General features: G+C 49.2%; 1 protein-coding gene across 3 annotated transcripts in view; it reads right to left on the bottom strand.

Annotated features, from left to right (window-relative positions):
- Positions 1 to 19,326, bottom strand: part of ARHGAP39 (Rho GTPase activating protein 39) — a 111,444-nt gene that overhangs the window by 55,791 nt on the left and 36,327 nt on the right. For all 3 annotated transcript variants that reach the window (XM_086695813.1, XM_086695814.1, XM_086695815.1), the window contains exon 2: positions 6,282 to 6,447. In XM_086695813.1, the coding sequence (XP_086551939.1) occupies positions 6,282 to 6,361 (80 nt within the window). In that variant the 5' untranslated portion in view covers positions 6,362 to 6,447. The remainder of the gene's footprint in view (positions 1 to 6,281; positions 6,448 to 19,326) is intronic.

The following is a 19,326-nucleotide window of genomic DNA, read 5'->3' as shown; positions in this document are numbered from 1 at the left end:
CGGAGAAACTGTGACCTTCATACCCTGCCGGTGGGAACTTAAAATGGTACATCCACTCTGACAGAGTCTGGCAGCTCCTAGAAAGTTAAGACAAAGTTACCACAAGACCCAGCATTTCTCTGACCCAAGAGCAACAGAAACCTGCACAGAAGTGTTCACACAGAGTGAGTCATAATAGAGAGAATGTGGAAACAACACAAATACCCATCACCTGACAAACGGATCAACATGGGATGCATCTACACGAGAGGATGTGCCCCGAAAACTGCTGTGACGTGGATGAACCTTGAAAACATTACTTTGAGTAAAAAAGGCCAGTCATAAAAGACTACCTGTTGTATGATTCCATTTATTTAAACCGTCAGGAGCAGAAAAATCCATAGGGAGATGGCAGATTAGTGGTTGCCAGGGCTGGGGCGGGGGGCGGGGTGGGGTCAGCTGCCAAAGGGGTTTCTTGGTGGGGTCGTAAAAACGCAGACAGTGGTGATGGCTGCATAACTTCTCGAACGTACTAAAAACACTGTACACTTTGAAGGGTAAGTTAATTTATGTGAACTGTGTATCATTGAAAAAAAAGGACTGCCACTTCAGGGGAGCCTAGCAGGTCGAAGCAGGGGTTGCATGGTGGGGTGCTTGCCACAGAAGGCAGTGGGGAGGAGCGGAGGCTTCCCAGGTCACAGCTGGTGCTGCCCAGACAGACAAGCACAGAGGCTGACAGGGCGGGACTGACCTCTGGGCTCCAGTGTGAGTTGGCCACGACCTGAGCAGGTACCACGACATCAGTAAGTGCTCAGCTCCTAGTTGCCCCCCACCAGCCCCTTGAATGCCCCCCCCCCCTTGAATCGGCCCTCCTCGGCACCAGCCCCCCTCCCGTCCTGCGCACAGTGCGTGCCTGCCCACCTCAGCGCCCCGTGCTGCCCCTGCTCTGTGCCGCCTTCTCGCCCGCAAAGCCTGCCGTTGCAGGGACGTCGCCCATGTTCACATCAGCCTCTTCCACCCTTTACAGGTTGTTGGCACCCAGTAGAGATATCGCCTGTCCTCAGACCTCACATTCACACTCTGTCCAAAACTCCCATCGCCCCATCGTCGGACAACGTCCTCTTGTGTGGCTGCGGCCTTGTCATTCCACTGCTTCCTACCTGTAGCCAGTGTGGCCACAAAGACTCCACGTCCCAGACCCTGGCAGACACCAAACCCACTCTCACTGCTAAGTGAATTCATCAATGCAGACAGCACCCTAAGAGCAAAACCAGGGGATGGGCTGGAATGCCCACAACGTCCCCCAGCAAGAAGTGGCTGCGCGTGCCATGCCCTCTTGTCCCCTCGCTCCACTGGCCTCGCTGCCCCGTCAGCGTCTGCCTTCCTCCTGCAGGAGGGCCAGATGATGCTGAGTCCCCCGCCCGACAGCCCTGCCTAAAGGAAAACCCCTCTGCATCGCCTGACCAAGGGCTCTGTTCAGTGTCGTGGCCCAGTTACTGAACTGGGGCCTGGGTCTGGTGGTCCCTCATAGAGGGAGCAAGGGTTGCACGTGTGGAACCTCGGTTAGAGCACGAGCACCACCCGGGAAGGGGAAGGCAGCAAGCACACGGCCCTGCCCACCTCCAGGTGCTGCTCTGCACACGGTGTGCATTTCTACGTTTCAGGAAACACGAAGCTCACACCTACTGAAGAAAACTGGCAATGAAGCATACCAGAGCAAACAGCACAGGGCTCAAACCTCACAGGCCTTGTCTGCTCTGCTGACAGTGTCCTGGGCAGATACTGTTGGACCCACCACGATGTCCAACTATTCTTCCAGACCTGTAGCTTCAGCCTGAGTCTCTTTGACCGTCTGTGTCCCATGAGCACAGGGAGAGGCATGCATGCCCTTCCTCGCACAGTCTTCCCTTCTAGGCCTTGGTCAAGGGATGCCCCAGCAAACTGCCTTGGCAAGACCCAGGGCCCCAGAACACTTGCACGTGCTCATTCCTGAGCCTGCCCAGTGGCACTGGCATCAGCAGCTCCTTTCACACTGTCCCAGAGCCACCACGGGGTGAGGCGCCAGGTCAACACAACACCACACTGAGACCAGTGTGTGAGCCTGGGCTGCTCGTCCATGACCACAGCAGCCACAGTCCTTCCCTCAGAGCCACAGCAGAGCCACACAGCTCTCGGTTCTCAGTGCGCAATCAGGCCCCACATGAAACGGAGAAGTGACTGGGCAGATGAGAATCAACTCCAAGCCCCACTCCCTGTGCCTGGCAGGACCGGCACTCTGAGCACCAAGGACATCAGGAACATTAGCACCTTGGGAAAGGACGGGACAAAGCAAAGATGACAGACAGTGCCACAGGACCAAGACACCAGCAAGAACATGGTCCTGGGCACACGTCCAGCAAGGCACTCGATCTTCACGGGTGAATGAACGAATGATGGGCCTCTGTCAGGGGCCAGAACACATCACAGCCGGCATTTCCCCCCAAATTAGCCTACGGTCTGGATACGCTGCCAATGAGAATCCCAACAGGACATCTTTTCTGGGTAGGGGACAGACTGACTATCATTTATACCAAGAGGAGGCAAAAGCATTTTGAAAAGGGCTGGAGGGGGCATATGAAGGCCCAACAGGAGGCCAAGGCAGGCTGTGTGCTCAAGTGCGCACACAGACGCATGGATGGAAAAGAAAGCCCCTCACAGATCTGTCCCCTTGGGAGACAGGTGACATTCACAACCTAGGCCAACTGTCTATACGGAAAGCAGCCCAGTTGGATTCACACGAATCCAAACCTTGAAGTATCCAGAAGAGCCTGAAGACCTCAGTCAGGAAAGGGTTTATGAAATCAGACAGAAAAGACGGGAAGGCACAAGAAAGCCAGTGAGACAGATGACATTGGAGTTTAACATGTTTGTTCATCAAAAACCAACCAAATAACATGAAAAGTAAGTACAGAGACAAAATATTCCATGCGTGTAATCCAATCACATACCTAGAGTACAAAGGAAAGCCTACAAATCAGAAAGGTTAAGACAAATGATTCAGCAGAAAGAAAAGGATGAGAGATTATTCTCAGAGGAAGAAGACTGAGGAGACAACGCTCCCTAGGTGTCAGGTACGGATGCTGAAGCCACAGGCCAACCACCAACCACGAAGGAACTTCTGGTGGAGCCGGCACACGGCAGTGGGGCAGGGGGGATCTGGCATCTACACTACTTTCAGGGCCCTGAGTGCAGGGCTAGCCCTTGGGACCCAGCGGCACAGGCACCATGGGAGGGAGAGCTGGCTGCTACGTGTCCTGCCCGGTGCCCACCGCGCCCTAGGAGGTACGTGAGCCGCGGGAAGTCAGCTGCGAGGAGAGTGGGCCTGAGAGGAGCAGGCACATGCGGTCTGTGGGTCAGAATGTGCCCAGGTCAGGACATACAGAGCACACGCAGAGGTCGACGGAACCGGCAGAAGGGCGGAGGCAGACTTACGAAGCCAAGCACAAGACATCGCGGATCAGGGCCTTTAATAAATGGTGCTGGACAACTGGACAGCATTTGGTGAATGGAAAAGGCAGGTCCATACCTCACAAAACACAAGAATGAGCTCCAAGTGGACCTGAGCTCTACACACAAGAACAAAACGATACCAGCACCATGAGAAAACTCTGTCTTTCCCCATAACCTCAACAAAGGGAAAGATTTTCTAATTGTGACTAAACGTCCAGATGCACCAAAAGAAAAGATTAATAGAGTATAAAGTGAAAAATATTTTGTTTTTTGGGACACATTTGATGAAAATATTAAATATTAAAAAAAGTCTTTAATGTTTATTTATTTTTGAGACAAAGAGAGACAGAGCGTGAACTAGGGAGGGTCAGAGAGAGAGGGAGACACAGAATCCAAAACAGGCTCCAGGCTCTGATCTGTCAGCACAGAGCCGGATGTGGGGCTCGAACTCACAGACCATGAGATCATGACCTGAGCTGAAGTCGGATGCCCAACCAACTGAGCCACCCAGGCGCCCCAAAAATATTAAATATTTTAATATAAATTACAGACAAAGGGCTCTAATCCTTCATATATGGATTTAAACAAAAAAAAAAAAACCCATAAAAATACCATAGAAAAACAGGAAAAGGAGACATTCCACTTCTCCTGGTATTAGACATAAAACCCAAGCTGAGTGGAGACCCATTGCCCCTACCCCAGGCGCCATCCAAGGGAGGCCGTGGGCAGACGGGCACAGCACACAGGACTCCACGGAGGGCATGCAGCGGCCAACACATCTATGGCCCTGTGGCCCCTCGTCTGGATGTACCTGGAGACATACCTCTGACAACACAAAATTACAAAGCACAGGCTTTGCACTGCAGCACCCTTGTAACTGCACGATATTGGAAGCTGCCAAGATACGCAACTCAAGACTGGCTGAACACTACGGTGGGCATGCACAGTGTGATCCAGGGATCCTCACAAACACAGGAGGTAAACCAGAAAAACCACCGGCCAGAGGCCTGCACAGAGGTCTGGGAAGGAGTGGTCCTTCTCTGAATGTATGTGCTGCATAGTTTTGTCTTTTAGAGCTATGTTAATGGTCTATGTGTTTACAAAACAAAATTAAAGCAACAGGAGAGAAGGGAGAAGGAAAAAACTCAATGGAAATGGAAACAAATGAACCCAACTGTATTTCAATGAGCATCACAACCACAACCAAGGGGAAAGAACTAATCCAAGGGAGAACAGGACTAGACTCTGTATTCAGTTTTTGAGCAGAGTGCACATGGGGGGTGGAGTACAAAGAAATTCTGACCTTATTTTGAGTGTTTTATATGTGTGTGTATATATACGTATACACACACACACACACACACACACACACACACACACACACACACACACACACATATACGGAACAGGTGAAGCAATTCCGAAATGGTTTGCAGATAAGCTATCAGATGAGCAAACGAGTACACATGCTGATGCTCTTGGGAGCAGGCGGCTGCCGAGAAGAGCAGACCCTCGGGGAAAGCACTGGAACTGGAGGAACTGGAGTGAACTTAGCACTTTTAATGTGTGTACATAGATGCACACACACATTTTCTTGTCTGCTTAAAGGGCCAAGAAGCAAACACAGTGCCAGAGCCGCGAGTATGCCAAGCCCTCAGACTGGCCCTCCAATACCCATCTTCCTGGAAAGGAACCAGGGCTGCTCAGAGAAGCAGCCGCCTGCAGGCGGGGCGGCAGCACAAGATGTGCCTGGAGCCAGAAGGAAGGAGCATCCAAGAGGCACGGACACGTAGCAGAAGGAACCTCACCGGCCCCATCTGGGACAATGCAAGCACCAAAGTAATTAAATGCAAGAACGAACTACAGACCCTGTAAAACAGAAAGGAATTTCTGAGTCCGTACTGAGAATGAACAGAGGAATCCACGAGCAGGGACAAGGGGTGCAGAGTGCCGGCTGTAGGCCCCTCCATAGCAGGGAAGTCAGCGCTCTGCACGCATCCCAGGAAAGACTGAACTGTGTAAGAAACGAGCAGAACGCCCAAAGCAGTGAGGGGCAGGGTGGCAAGGGGAGAGTGGAGGAGCAGTAGGTGGCTGTGTGTCTGCAGAGGTGAGACCCCGGGAACGGCAGGACACGGCTGTGCGGCATCTACTAAGAAATCGGCAACACAAAGCAGCGCTCCATTTGAAAGGGCAACTATTGCCTTAAAAAGTGTCGGTGTCACAAAAGGCAGGGAACCTTCCAGATTATAAAAGGCGAAGGGGCCGCACAGCAGCAGCAAGTCCGGTAGGGCGAGTGTCTCAGGAGGGGCTGGAAGCACCGTGAAGGGTGACAGGAACCAGCTGCCAAAGCCTGGACCACGAGGCAGAGGAGACGGGAGACGTGCCCCACATGCCCCCCAAAAACGGCACCGCGCCGAGGGAGGGGGTGCACAGAGGCCACAGGGTGAAGGGCAAGGCGGCGCAAGTATCCAGTGCACCGTTTCTGCTCTTGCAACTTTTCTGTAAGTGTGGGATTATTTACAAATAAAGCTGAAAACGAGAAACATTAAAACGATGAACTGCCTTGGTGTGGACTGGTGCCCGGAGGGGCGCACGGAGTTGGGTCCACCGCTGGCCTACAGGGCATCTGGGCCCCCTCCCTCTGCAGCAGGAACCCGGGGGCGGGGCTTCCAAGGGAGCACATCAAATCCCGAAGAAAGCAGGGCTCACCCCTGGCAGCAAAGCCCTGGCAGCCCGCGGGCTGCTGGTCCTTCTCTGAAAGGAAGAAAACCAGTCCTCTGATGACTCGGCCCGCACAGACGGCTTCCGCTTACCTCGTGCTCGACCCTGAAATCCGGGGCTCCTGCACGCCAGCATCATGGCTGTCACATTCATAATCCCTCGTCTGGGACATTGCAGTCTTTTCCTGAGGCCCCAGGCGGACAGAAGTCAGAGGATCATCGGGACTCTCCCTCCACTGTCAGTCAGGAAGGCACCGCCCTGTGAGAGAGCAGAAGCCTCTAAGCACATAAACTCGGAAAACATCTTTGGGTTTGGGGAACCCGAAACGGCCCAGCCCAGCCCAGCCCCTCACAGCCCAGTGCGCTGGCCAGAGTAAGGAACATCTAGGCCCGAGCGCAGTTTCTCTGCTCCCTGTGCCCGGCCCCTGAACTCCAGCCCACAGGAGGGCACCCAGGCCCCTTGCCAGCTGACCCTGGGGAAGCTGCTGCCACCTCTCAGACACAATGTCCTCGGCTTCCAACAGGGACAGCACCATCCGCCTGGGGCTGCGGTAGCGCTGTGCACAAAGCATGTGGCATGGCCCAGACAGGAAAACGCTCACGAACAGGCAACACTCACACAGGATCACCTGATTGATGACAAAGGGTAGACTTTTCTTTTTAAAATATTTATTCATTTTTGAGAGAGAGAGGGAGGGAAGGAGGGGCAGAGAGAGAGGGGGACAGAGGATCTGAAGCAGACTCTTGTGCCAACAGAAGCAAGCCTGACGAGGGGCTTGAACTCACGAACCATGAGATCATGACTTGAGCTGAAGCTGGGTGCTCAATCGACTGAGCCACCCAAGCTCCCAAGAGTGGACTTTTAAAAAATGGTGTTGTCGTGACTAGATACACACATGGGAAGAAAAAATGGATCCTGACCCCTATCTCATCCAATACACAAAACTCCATTCTAGACGAATTATAGTTCTAAACATTACAAGTAAAACAGTAAGGTTTTTAGAAAAACAATGTAGAAGTTTTTTAGTCTTATAGCAGGTTTGGGTATCTTAATCAGACATAAAAAACCACTAAGCACAAAGAAAAATTAATGAGTTGACTATAATAAAATTAAGAGCCCCTGTTTATCAACACACCATTAAGTAAAAGACAAGCCCAGAAAGGGAAATATTTGCTACAGAGAACATGCACAACACAGGACACACGTATGCGTATCTAATCTAACTAGTCCCAGGACATATACAAAATTCCTAGGAAAAGGCAGATAATCCAACAGAAAAATGGACGAGGACTAGAACAAACACTTTAATGTTTATTTTTTTTTATTTTTGAGAAAAGCATGCACGGGGAAGGGTAGAGAGAGAGGGACAGACAGTCCCAAAGCAGGCTTCGAGCTGACAGCAGAGAGCCTGGGTTCAAACTCACAAACCATGAGATGAAGACTTGAACTAAGTCGGATGTTCAACTGACTGAGCCACCCAGGCACCCTTTAACAAATATTAAAAAAAAAATCCATGTGGCTAATAAACACATGGAAGTATGCTCAGCCTCATTAGTCACCAGGGAAATGCTTACGCCATCAGGAGCCCAATGGCTAATTAAAATATAATGCTAATGAAAAAGCATAACCAGTACACCTACCAAAATGGCTAAAATGGGAAAGGAAACCCATCACATGCTAGCAAGGGCAAGGCAGCTCATCAGGGCTTCAAGAGATGGGTCAGCCTGCTCAGGACCACAGCTGGCAGTACTTCCTAGAGCTGCACGTACACCCCGGTCCCCACTGAGAGCTTCCACTTACAGCGAGTCAAAACAAGAAACTGCCAAATGTTCATCACAGTAGAACAGACCCTCAAAGTTCCTCCAGGAGCCTACCCACAACCTAGGTGAAGCTCCCAGAGGGTGAAAGACAAAAGCCAAACACAATCAGATGCATACAGTACGATTCCCTCACATAAATACGTTCAAAAGCAGGCTGAATCAGTCTCTGCTGTCAGAAGTCAGAAGCAGCCACCTCCAGGCCAGATAGTGAGGGGAGGGGCCCAAAGGGCAGTGTCATTTGACTTCCAGCTTGGCTCCACTTACGAGAGTGTTGGTTCATGAAAGCTCAAGAGTGTCCCACCTGTGCCCTCACGCTTTTCTGTACGTACATGTCTCAGTTTCGGTAGAAAGCCTGCAGAATGAGGAGCAAGAATATCGCTAGGGACACTGTCCCTGACCCTCCCCAGCATAGGCTGGTCCACAGAACCCAACTATGCTATTCAAGGGGAAATAAAACAGATTCAAAGCACCAGATGGGGTACAGCTAGCCAGAAACCCAAGGGCGGGAGACTACAAGCCCATCAGACACTTTCTCCAAAGCTCAGAGGGATGGTGACAGCACAGACCAACCTGACGGTGCTTGGCTCATGAGCTGAAATCACCTGCCTGGAAGAAATGCTCCCAGCCTTCTCCTTTCTGCCATACGAATATCCATACAAATTTTACTTAAATACTTAAAACTACTGGGAATGCCATTAAAAAAAAAACGAAACTCAAGTATTTCTAACTCTTTGCCCATCTGGGTAAAAACAGGTGGCCTTCCTTTATGACTTCAACATTAAAAAAACACTGAGCAGTGTTAGTAAAATTCTGAAAAGCTAAAACATATCTACCATAACCTGAAAGCAACTCAAATCAACCACCTGCACTTGCGTATGCCCTTTCAGTTCTTGTCCATCCTTTAAGGCTGGTCCAGAGCAGGGGGCACAGTGGTCGCTGAAGACTACCTCTGAGATGGCTGACTGGCCCTCCTTCCTCAAGTCGTCCCTGGATCAGTCCCTCCATCCAGAAAGGCTCTCCGATCCAGGACAGACACCACGTCCCACTGACTCCAAATGCTCCGGGTCTGACACCAGACAGTGATGGCCCTCCCAACTCTGCTCTTCATTCCTGCAGTTGTCTTCATTCTTCTAGCTCCTTTGCATTTCCATGTGAATTTCTTCTCATATTATCTTTGTCTGGTTTTGGTATCAGGGTAATACTAGCCTAAGAAAATGAACTGAGAATATTCCATCCTCTCAATTTGCTGGGAGAGTTTGTGCAGAATCGCTATTATTTGTCCCTCAAACGTTTGGCGGAATACGCCAGTGGAACCATCTGGGCCTGTCCTTTTCTTTGCAGGAAGGTTTTTAATTACAATTTTAATTCGTTCAGTAGATACAGAGCTAACCAGTTCTTAAACTTCTTCTTGAGTCATGTTTAGCGGTTTTGGCCTCCCAAGAATTTGTCCATTTCATGTAAATTGTGTCAGATTTATTGGCACAAAGTTGTTATGCCATTCTTTTATTGTCCTTTTAAGATCAATATAATATGTAGTGATGCCGTCTCTTTTGTTCCTGATATTGGTAATTTATGATCTGGCTAGCCAGAAGTTTGTCAATTATACTGATCTTGAATAAGAAAAAGACAGTGTTGGGGTTCATCAATTTTTCACCTATTTTTTTTTTTTTTGCCTGCTTTAATTAATTTCCACTTTGATCTGAATTATTTCCTTTGCAGTCCTTTGGATTTAATTTTTTAATTTTAATTTAAATTTTTCTAGTTTAAGGTAGAAATTGAGTTTAGTGCTTTGCAACCTTTTAAAGTTTCAATCTGAGTCAGGCATTTAGTGTTATAAAGTCCCCTTTAGGGTATAGCTTTTGTGGCATCCAACAAATTTTGATTTTCATTTTCATCTAATGCAAAAACCTGCCAATTTCCCTTTTGATTTGTCCTTTGACTCATGGATTACATAGACATACATGATTTACCTTGCCAGTAGCTGGTGATTTTCTAGATATTTCTATTGGTTCAGAAAAGCTTATGATGCAGATAAATGGTCCATCTTGGTAAACAGCTCATATGCACTGGAAAGCACAGTGTTGGGTAGACTGCTCGATGAATGCCAACCGGGGCAGGTGGGCTGATGGTAGCAGCATTCATTTTCTGTCTACCTGTTTTACCAATTTCTGAGTAAAGGATACCAAGAGCTCCAACTTTATAATTGCAGAATTATCTATTTCTCTTTGCAGTTCTATCAGTTCTTTGTTAAGTTTATTTATTTTGAGAGAGAGAGAGAGAGAGAGAAACGCAGAGAGAGGAAGGAGAAAATCCCAAGCAGATTCCATACTGTCAGTGCAGAGCCCGACGCTTGGGCTTGAACTCTCAAACCGTGAGATCATGACCTGAAATGAAATCGGACGCTTAACCGAGACCCTCAGGCACTCAAGTTCTATCAGTTTTTGTTTCACGTGTTTTGTCGCTCTGCTATTAGGTACATAAAGTTTATGTTGTCCTCTTGGTGAATTAACCTCTTTCCCATCATGAAATATCTTTATCTGGTAGTTTTCTTTGCTCTGAAATCAGTATATTTGACATTATTACAGCAAATCCAGCTTTCTATTAGTGTTAGAATTGTACATCTTTTGCCTTCCTTTTACTTTTAACCTATGTGTGTCTTTACTATTTAAAGTGGGTTTATTGTAGCCAGCATATATTTGGGTACTGTCTTTTAATGCTGACAAATTCTGCCTTTTAATTGGGTGTTTAAACCATCTAGATTTGTGATTGTTGACATGGTTAGGTTGAAATCTACCATTCTGCTACTTTAATTTTTTTATTTTTATTTAATTTTTTATTGGGGGGGGGGGAGGCGGCGCAAAGAGAGAATCCTAAGCAGGCTCCACGCTCAGTGTGGAGCCTGATACATGGTTCAATCCCACTACCCTGAGATTATGGCCTGAGCCAAAATCAAGAGTTGGACACTCGACTGACTGAGCCACCCAGGTGCCTTCATTTTGCTAATTTAAAAAAATTTGTCTCATTCATTCTTTATTCCCCTTTTCCTTTTTGGATTAAGTATTGTATGTGATTCAATTTTATCTCCACTGCTAACTTACCAGCTGTATGTAATTCATTGTTTTACTATTTTAGTAGATGCTTTTGGGTTTATAGTGTCCATATTTAATTTATTATAGTCTGCCTTCAAGAGAAATCATACCACTTCAAGTACATGTGTCTGGCATTTCTCCTCTCCTGGACCTCGTGCCATTCTTGCCATATCTTATTCTATATATAACCACCCCCCCCCCTTCTGCTATCTTATTACTTTTCCTCAAATAGTTATCTTCTAAAGAGATTTAAATAATAAGACAGTATATGTATATCTAGACATGCAGCTGCCATTTCCAGGAGTCTTCACTCTTTTGGGTAGACCTAGATTTCCACATGGGTTCATTTTCCTGTAGCCTGAAGCCTTTGGTGCCATTCCTGTAACATCTGTGGTGGGGAAGGTCTGCTGGTGATGGGATTTTCAGCTTTTCTACATCTGAGATATCTTTACTCCACCTTCATTTAACAACGTGTTTACACGGGCAGAGTTCCAGGCTAGCTGCTCCCTGGCCTCTTCACCCACACTTTCCAAAGAGACATCTGCTATCATCTGCACTGTTGTTCCTCTGTATGTAGTCTTGTTTTCTGGCCGCTTTTTTATTTTCAGTAAAAAAAATTTTTTTGATGTTTATTTATTTTTGAGAGAGACAGAGCATGAGTGGCAGAGAGAGAGGGAAACACAGAACTCATAGCAGGCTCTATCTAGGCTCTGCATTGTCAGCAGAGACCGACACAGCGCTCAAACCCACAAACTGTGAGATCATGACCTGAGCCAAAGTCAGACACTTAACCAACTGAGCCACCCAGGCACCCCGTCTTCTGGCTGCTTTTACGACTTTCTCTTCATCACTGATTTTGAGCAACTGGATTATCATGTGCCTTGTGTAACAGTATTTGTGTTTGTGTTTAGGGTTTGTTAAGATTGCTTAAGTTGATAGTTTTCATCAAATTTGGAAGCATTTCAGCTAATATTTATTCAGATAGTGTTTCTGCACTCTTCCTTCCCCACTGGGATCTACAATTACACAAGTGTTAGTCCTCTGCCAGATGTCCCACAGCTCAGTCCTGCTCTTTTGCTTATTTGAGAGTACTTTTCCTGTGCTTGTTTTACTTTGCATAGATCTTACTGCTTTGTCTTCAAGTTCACTGAGCTTTTCTTCTGCAGTGTGTAATCTGTTCATCCCACCCAGTATGTTTTGCATTCAGACATTTTAGTTTCAACTCTGTGAGTTTAATTTGGATCTTTTTGTGATTCAGTCTTTACTTCATCTTGTCTCTACTCAATGTATCCAGTGTTTCCTTTAGCTTTTTGAACACATGGGATATAGTTATAATAACCTTTGTATTCCTATAAATATTCTTGAGCTTTGTTTGGGACACAGTTACTTGGAAAATGTGTGAAACCTTCAGTTCTTGCTTCTACCACTGGTTAGGGGCACCAGAGCACTGTTTATTCTATAGATAATTACCCTCCACTGAGTAGTCAACCCAGTGCCCTGTGAGTTATGAAGGAAGGTTCAGTCTGCCTCAGGACAAGACCCCTTTCACAGTGTTCTGAGAGCTCTGAGCATCATTCCCTCTAACTCTTCTGGGGGATTCTCCCTGCCTCTACCAGCTTCCTCACACCCACATACTGAATAGCACTCTCCCACAGGCCTCCAAGTTCTCTCCACTTGCAGCATTCCACTCTGCTGCTCTTCCCTACACGCTTCATCACCGTGGCCACCCCAGACTCTAAGTTCCATCTCCTGAACTCAGGGGCTCTGCCAGACCCTGCATCCCTGCAGCACAACCTGGAAACTCTGTTCATGCAGGGAGCCAGGAAATCACTGGACTCACCTTGTTCGACTCTCATCTCACAGGAATCAGTATAGTTTGTCGTCTTAGACCCACAACTTAGAAAACCAAGGTTTCATAAATATTGTCCAGCTTTTTTGAAATTGGTCAGAGAAAGACAAATATCATATGACTTCACTCATATGAGGACTTTAAGATACAAAACAGATGAACATAAGGGAAGGGAAGCAAAAATAATATAAAACCAGGGAGGGGGGCAAAACTTAAAGAGACTCTTTTTTTTTTCAACGTTTATTTATTTTATTTTTGGGACAGAGAGAGACAGAGCATGAACGGGGGAGGGGCAGAGAGAGAGGGAGACACAGAATCGGAAACAGGCTCCAGGCTCTGAGCCATCAGCCCAGAGCCCAACGCGGGGCTCGAACTCCCGGACCGCGAGATCGTGACCTGGCTGAAGTCGGCCGCTTAACTGACTGCGCCACCCAGGCGCCCCAAAGAGACTCTTAAATAAGGAGAACAAACAGACGGTTGCTGGAGGGGTTGTAGGAGGGGGGATGGGCTAAATGGGGGCGGGGCATTAAGGAATCTACTCCTGAAATCACTGTCGCACCATGTGCTAACTTGGATGTAAATGATAAAAATTAAACAAATTATAGAAGGTAAAAAAAAAAAAATGTAACTATGTTATACATTAAATATAAATATATATGGTCCAGCTTTTTATTAGTTCCTTGTGAGAAGGTAAATATGACCCCTGTTGCTTCATCTTAGGAACAGGAGGAAGTGCAGGTACTCTTGTTCAGCACTGCACAATGCCACAAATAAAGTATTACAATTGTGATATTTAATTTCCCTTCCTCCCCAGAGGGTAAGCTCCATGAGAGCAGGGATGATATTTGCTTTGTGAACCACTGCATCCTTGGCACGGAGTAATCAAACATTTACTGAATAAACACATTCCATAATCACCTGGAATTTATCTTGGCATAGTGTATAACTAAGGACTTAAAATGTTTGTTCGAGGCTATGCGACGTATGGTTCCAAATATATGAGAGTCTGGAAAACACTAAACTATATTAATGGTACAAAGACTGGCTACCAGTGATTCAGGGGAGGGAGGAAGGTTGAGCAGGGGATTTTTTAAAGTGGTGAACATATTCAGTACAATTTTGCCATTGTGGATACCTGACACTATGCGTTTGTCAAAACCACAGAAATTTATAGCATAAAGAGTGAACTTTAACATATGCAAGTTAAAAAAAATAATTTAGGAAGTCAAGGTTTCTCAAAATGCAATGCAGCATAGGACAAAACAATCTACCTGTATTGCAAATGTATGAAACAACCTCAAAGGAGGTGGTGGAAAGGTGCTAACCTGAATGACTTTGGAAATGAGCAAGGATATAAGACAGCACAAAAGGAACTACATACAGGCACTGTCTCTAGTTGATAAAGTCACTTCTCAGGAGTATGGGTCTCCAACTCTGATACCACTACATGTGTACATGGGAACTGAACAATTCAGCAAAAGGATGGCAGGTTACAGGTAAGGGTGGGGAGGAGGCTAGGATGACCCCACATGGGGATCGGTTAGGGTGGAGACAAAAGTCAGAACCCATGAGAGATGGGTTCCTCAGAACCTGGAGAGATCTCTGTGTGTATGTGTGCACACACATACACCCATACACAGGTCAGCGTGCACTCACAGATTTCCTGGTTCCATGAGCTAATAGAGCCTAGAAGCAACAACAACAGCCCCCAGCGAGGATCATACCCAGTGCCCAGCTCTGGGCTCTGACAGCATTCTCCTTGGAGAAATGGCTGAAATCCCTGGGGCAGGAAAAAGACAAGGTGAGTTTGAAGGGTCCCACTGAGGCAGTGAGGAAGAGCTAAAACAAAGACAAAGCCCTACAGTGATGGGGTCTGTCAAAGGGACAACGAAGCCAACTGAAAGAGCTCTCAATGACCAAAGCTGGCACAGTGTGAGGGGGAAAGTCATATGAGATGATAATCCAAAGTATAAAATATCTGAGCCCATACTGATATAAGTGAATAACCAAATAAATAAGTGAGGTGGGGAAAACAGACACATCTCTCCTTGAAAAGAGCAGTCTGTATAAATGCTCTGCCTCCAAGGACATGGCTCTCCAGCACGCCCTTCCTCTCAAAGCCGCACAGCGGAGCACCTGGCAGACACAACTCCACCAGGTGGGGTGCCTGTGCCGAGGCCACGCTGGCTCAGAACAAATTCCTGGGGAGCATTTCTTCACCCCTCGCCTTGCTGCCTCTGCTCCACTGCCGTCCAGAGCAGAGGATGAGGTGGGCTGGGCCTGTACAACAGACTCATTTCACCGACCAGTTTCTGTTCTAGTGCCTGGTCATGTCGTATCCATTTTTTCCAGAAACGTGATGCACCCTTCTCACTGTACACAGCCGGCCCTCCTTTACTCTCAGGAGGCCTCGGTTTGCTCGTCCCTTGCACCCTGGACATCATCTCTCCTCTGGACTCCCCACACCCATCCCGACCCACAACGGACCACCCTGCAGCCTTCTGGCTCGGGCACCTTCTCTCTGACCACTTTTCTGCTGATTTCTCCCCACGCAGCATGTTCTTTCCAAGCAGCCTGTCCTCTGGAGGACTAATTCCTCCTAGGAGTGTCCATCCCGTTTTGTCATTGCTAATGGGGCTCTCATGTTGGTAATGGATTTCGGACTTCAGTTTCCTTTCGCAGTTCTGCCAGCTCACTTCCTCTCCTGCTTTGTCGTCTTTTCTTTGAGCTCTTTTTTATGTGTTTTGAATTTTGTATTTTTAGTATACAGAAAAAGTTCTATCTAAACTTTCCATCTGTTAATTCTTCTGTTTGCTTCACCCACGGTTTAATTGTGCTCATTCCCTCTTCTCTTCTCCTTCTTCAGTCTGTACATAAGGTCTGGCTCCTGATTATTGCTCATCTTTAAACAAGGAATGAGACAGTCTCAAACCGGGTGTATCATTCCAGGATGCTCTATTGCCAAGTTTTCTTACAGGCTCTGCCCTGGAAATGAGTTTCTGGTATTAGGACATCTTTCGGTTGCAAGTGACGGAAATCCAACTCAAACCGAAAGCAGACCTAACGGGGCTGTCTGGGCCGAGGCCCCACCAATGCAGGGGTCCCAGAAAGGCCTCAGGGCCACCTCCCCCCGGTGCTCTGCTCAGGCTGGCGGCACTTTCAGGTGGGCTGTCTCCGTGCGCCACAAGTTCCTGCCCTCTGGTCCAGCGAGGGTCCCCCAAAGGCTCTGGCGACTGCCGTGGCCTCGGCCCAGCTGGGGCTCACAGGGGGCCTGCCTGCACAGCCGCTTCCGGGCCGGCGGCAGCCCAGCACCAGAGCTCACTCCAGCTCACCTCCGTCACCACATGCCTCCCACATCTGGTCTGTCCCACAGCCACTGCTGTGTCACGTAAATGCCGTCAGTCGTGTCCCTAAATCCTCTTTGTGCATCAGGGCTTTGGCTCTTGCCGCCCTCTCCCCGTCTCTTCCTCCTCCGGCTATGGCTCTTCCTTGGGTTCATTGTAGATTAAATCTCGTTCTCTATTTCTCATTCTTTCTGTTCATTTCAGTGAGTTTCAGGGAGGGAAGTAGAATAAACAAGTCTTTAGTCAGCCATCATCTCCAAAAGGCCTAAGTTCCATTCTCAATGCTGTTTTTAATAAGTTTTCCAAGTTCTGAACAATGAGTGCATCTCAGTTTCATGTTCTGAAAGCTTGGCTCTAAGCAGGAAGCACAATGGCCCATTCTCTACACTCAGTGACCAGGACAGGCTGGCATTTCCCGCTCGCGCCTCCCGCAAGGCTCTTCTCTTCGACCCCCTCCAAAGGTTTCAACCGTGACCCGACCTGCCAGTCATGGCATCAACTTGTGGGTCAGGACCAGCTTTTCAAACTTTTCTGGGAAGGATGTTGGACCACACCCCACACAGAAAGGACGCTTGTTTGGAGACACTTGGGTGCAGCACAGAGTGAATCTCTGAGGGCGCTTGGACAGCTGCCGCCCTAGGGACAGCACTTGGCCTCTGGTCGCGGGAGGCTCCATGACAGTCAGGACACCCAGACACACTGGGCTGCACAGTCCCTGCTCCTGTGGTCCTTGCTGTTCGGGGCTTCTCTCACCAACAAAACTGTACCAGGACCCCCGCGGGACCATACAGAGAGAACAAAATACGCATCACACATTCAGAATACGCATCACACATTCAGGTGCCAGAGGTCAGAAAAGAGAAGCCAGCCTGTGACCAGAACAGCCCCACGCCCTGTCCTCTTGTTCCCCAAACCCTCTACAAGCATGGCATGACCCCACCAGGGTCTGAGAGAAATGAGGGCAGCTGTGAGAGGGTTTTGTGACAAAGGGGTGACAGCAGCTCTGGGTCCTGCGGTCACCTTTCCCAGAGCCCACAGGCTGGGGTGCCGGCCAGCCTCCAGCTGGTGGGAGACTCCACCCAATTGCCTCAGCCCCCCAACTGGCAAGTTGGGCGTATCAGCCAGAGTCTGAGGGCAGGACCAGGATGGAGGGAGACTCAGGTCTCTGTAAAGAAAGATGTAGACGACGGTTTTCTTATTACTTTTATCTCATGATTGTTTAAAAATGCTCTGATTTCAGGGGCGCCTGGGTGGCTCAGTCTGACTGAGCATCCAAAGCATCTGACTTCGGCTCGGGTCATGATCTCATGGTTCATGAGTTCGAGCCCCGCATCGGACTCTCTACTGACAGCCTGGAGCCTACTTCGGATTCTGTATCTCCCTCTCTCTCTGCCCACCCCCTGCGCATGCTGTTCTCTCAAAAATAAATAAACGTTAAAAAAAAATTTGATTTAAATGCTCTGAACTAGAATCATGCCTTCTGCTCGCTACTGTACTAGTGCCTAGACCTCTGCATTGTGAGTCAACACTCAATAAACTAAAATAACTGTTTGGTTTCTTAACAGAAGCCTCCTTTTGAGTGAAAAAATGGCTTAAGAGTGTGACAGGCAGAGGAGCGGGGGAACCTGGTGGGGGGGGGGAGGGGGGAGGTGTTAAGGGAGCTTCTCGCCTGTCCCTCCCCTTGGGGGCGCCAGGGAGGCAGCAGCCAGCAGGGCAGGGCCTGGCAGTGTGCAGCCCTTAGGCCACAGACTCCGGCGCAAACAGAAGAGCCAGGAGGAAAATAAGCTCCTGCAAACACTGAGGGACAACTGGAAACACAGACAAGAGCAGCCCGAGGCCTGGCCCTCATCGCAGGGGCACGGCTGCACCTGGTCTCTGGAGCGCAGGGGGCCTCCGCCTTGCGGTGGTGGGGTCTGGAACCGTCTCCTCAGGCAGGCCGTTTCCACACCTGCCTTCATTTCATTTCTCTACTTCTACGCTCTGCTTTTGTCATCTGCACTTATTTCCAAAACAGTATTTTCAATAGAACAGAATGTTTTCATTTCTATTAGAGGCTACGGCAACGTTCCTCAGAAAGTCCTGAACCTGTCCCTCTGCAGGTCCCAGCCGCCCATGGGGCAGAGTGGCCTGCACACCTTGGGGGTGGGAGGAGCAGCCAACACCCGGCCCTGCCCCTCTCCTCTGCTGGGGGGGGGGGGGGGGGGACTTCGTAGGGACCTTCAGAAGAGCTGACTTCACAACTTCCTCATGCATTCTGGGACTGTTTTCAGGAATATGTAAAGGGAGGCTAGGAAAGGGGGCTCCTGGCCCTGGGTCAGCCTGCCGTCGAGTCCTACGTGTGAGCTCCCTGCACTCTGTCCTGAGAGATGCCCCCCTCACTTGCCACACGTCCTTTACCTTGAAAGTCAGCGCAGGCGCACCTCGGCAAGGCCCCAACCCTCCTCACAGTCAGCGCAGAAGGAGGGCCAGCTCTCCTCCCTGAGGCAGAAGGCTGCCCCCTGCTCAGCAGGTCCCGGGGGCCAGCTGGGGCAGGTTGCAGCCCGGGTGACACGTTCCCCAGTGGGGAGGTGGCATTTGAGTGGAGAAATGGTGCCTGGCTCTCACTGAGGCTACTGCCAGGGCTGCCCCCCTCAGCCTGGACTGTTGGGTCCTGATCCTACTCAGGTGCCCCCCAGGCTCACCTCTGGAAGAGCACCAACACAGCGTGGATAAGTGAGTGTGTGTGAAGACACACGGCGATGTGCCGACAGCTGTCCTGGGATCAGTCCCGGGGAGCTGCATGCGCGTCCGCCCTCTGCAGACCCTTAGCCGTGCGGGCCTTGGCCATCTTCCCCTCCACCTCAGGAGTCAGGTCCTGCTCAGACCTCGCCCCACGGATGAGCAGAGGGCAGCCCAGGGTCATCTGCTGGCCCAGACCTGCCCTGTGCCGATGCCTGGAGCCGTGGTGGGGCAGCTAGGACGGCTGGTGGGCAAGGGGCACGCCCAGAGCAGGTCTGGTGTTGTGGGGGAGCCCCAACTGCACTGCAGGCCTCGAG

This window comes from Puma concolor, chromosome F2 (assembly GCF_028749965.1).
Source record: "Puma concolor isolate L17-30 chromosome F2, mPumCon1.1.hap2, whole genome shotgun sequence".
In the NCBI taxonomy this organism is placed as follows: domain Eukaryota; kingdom Metazoa; phylum Chordata; class Mammalia; order Carnivora; family Felidae; genus Puma; species Puma concolor.
Note: the sequence above shows the minus strand (reverse complement) of the source record. Positions and strands in the feature narration are given on the sequence as shown.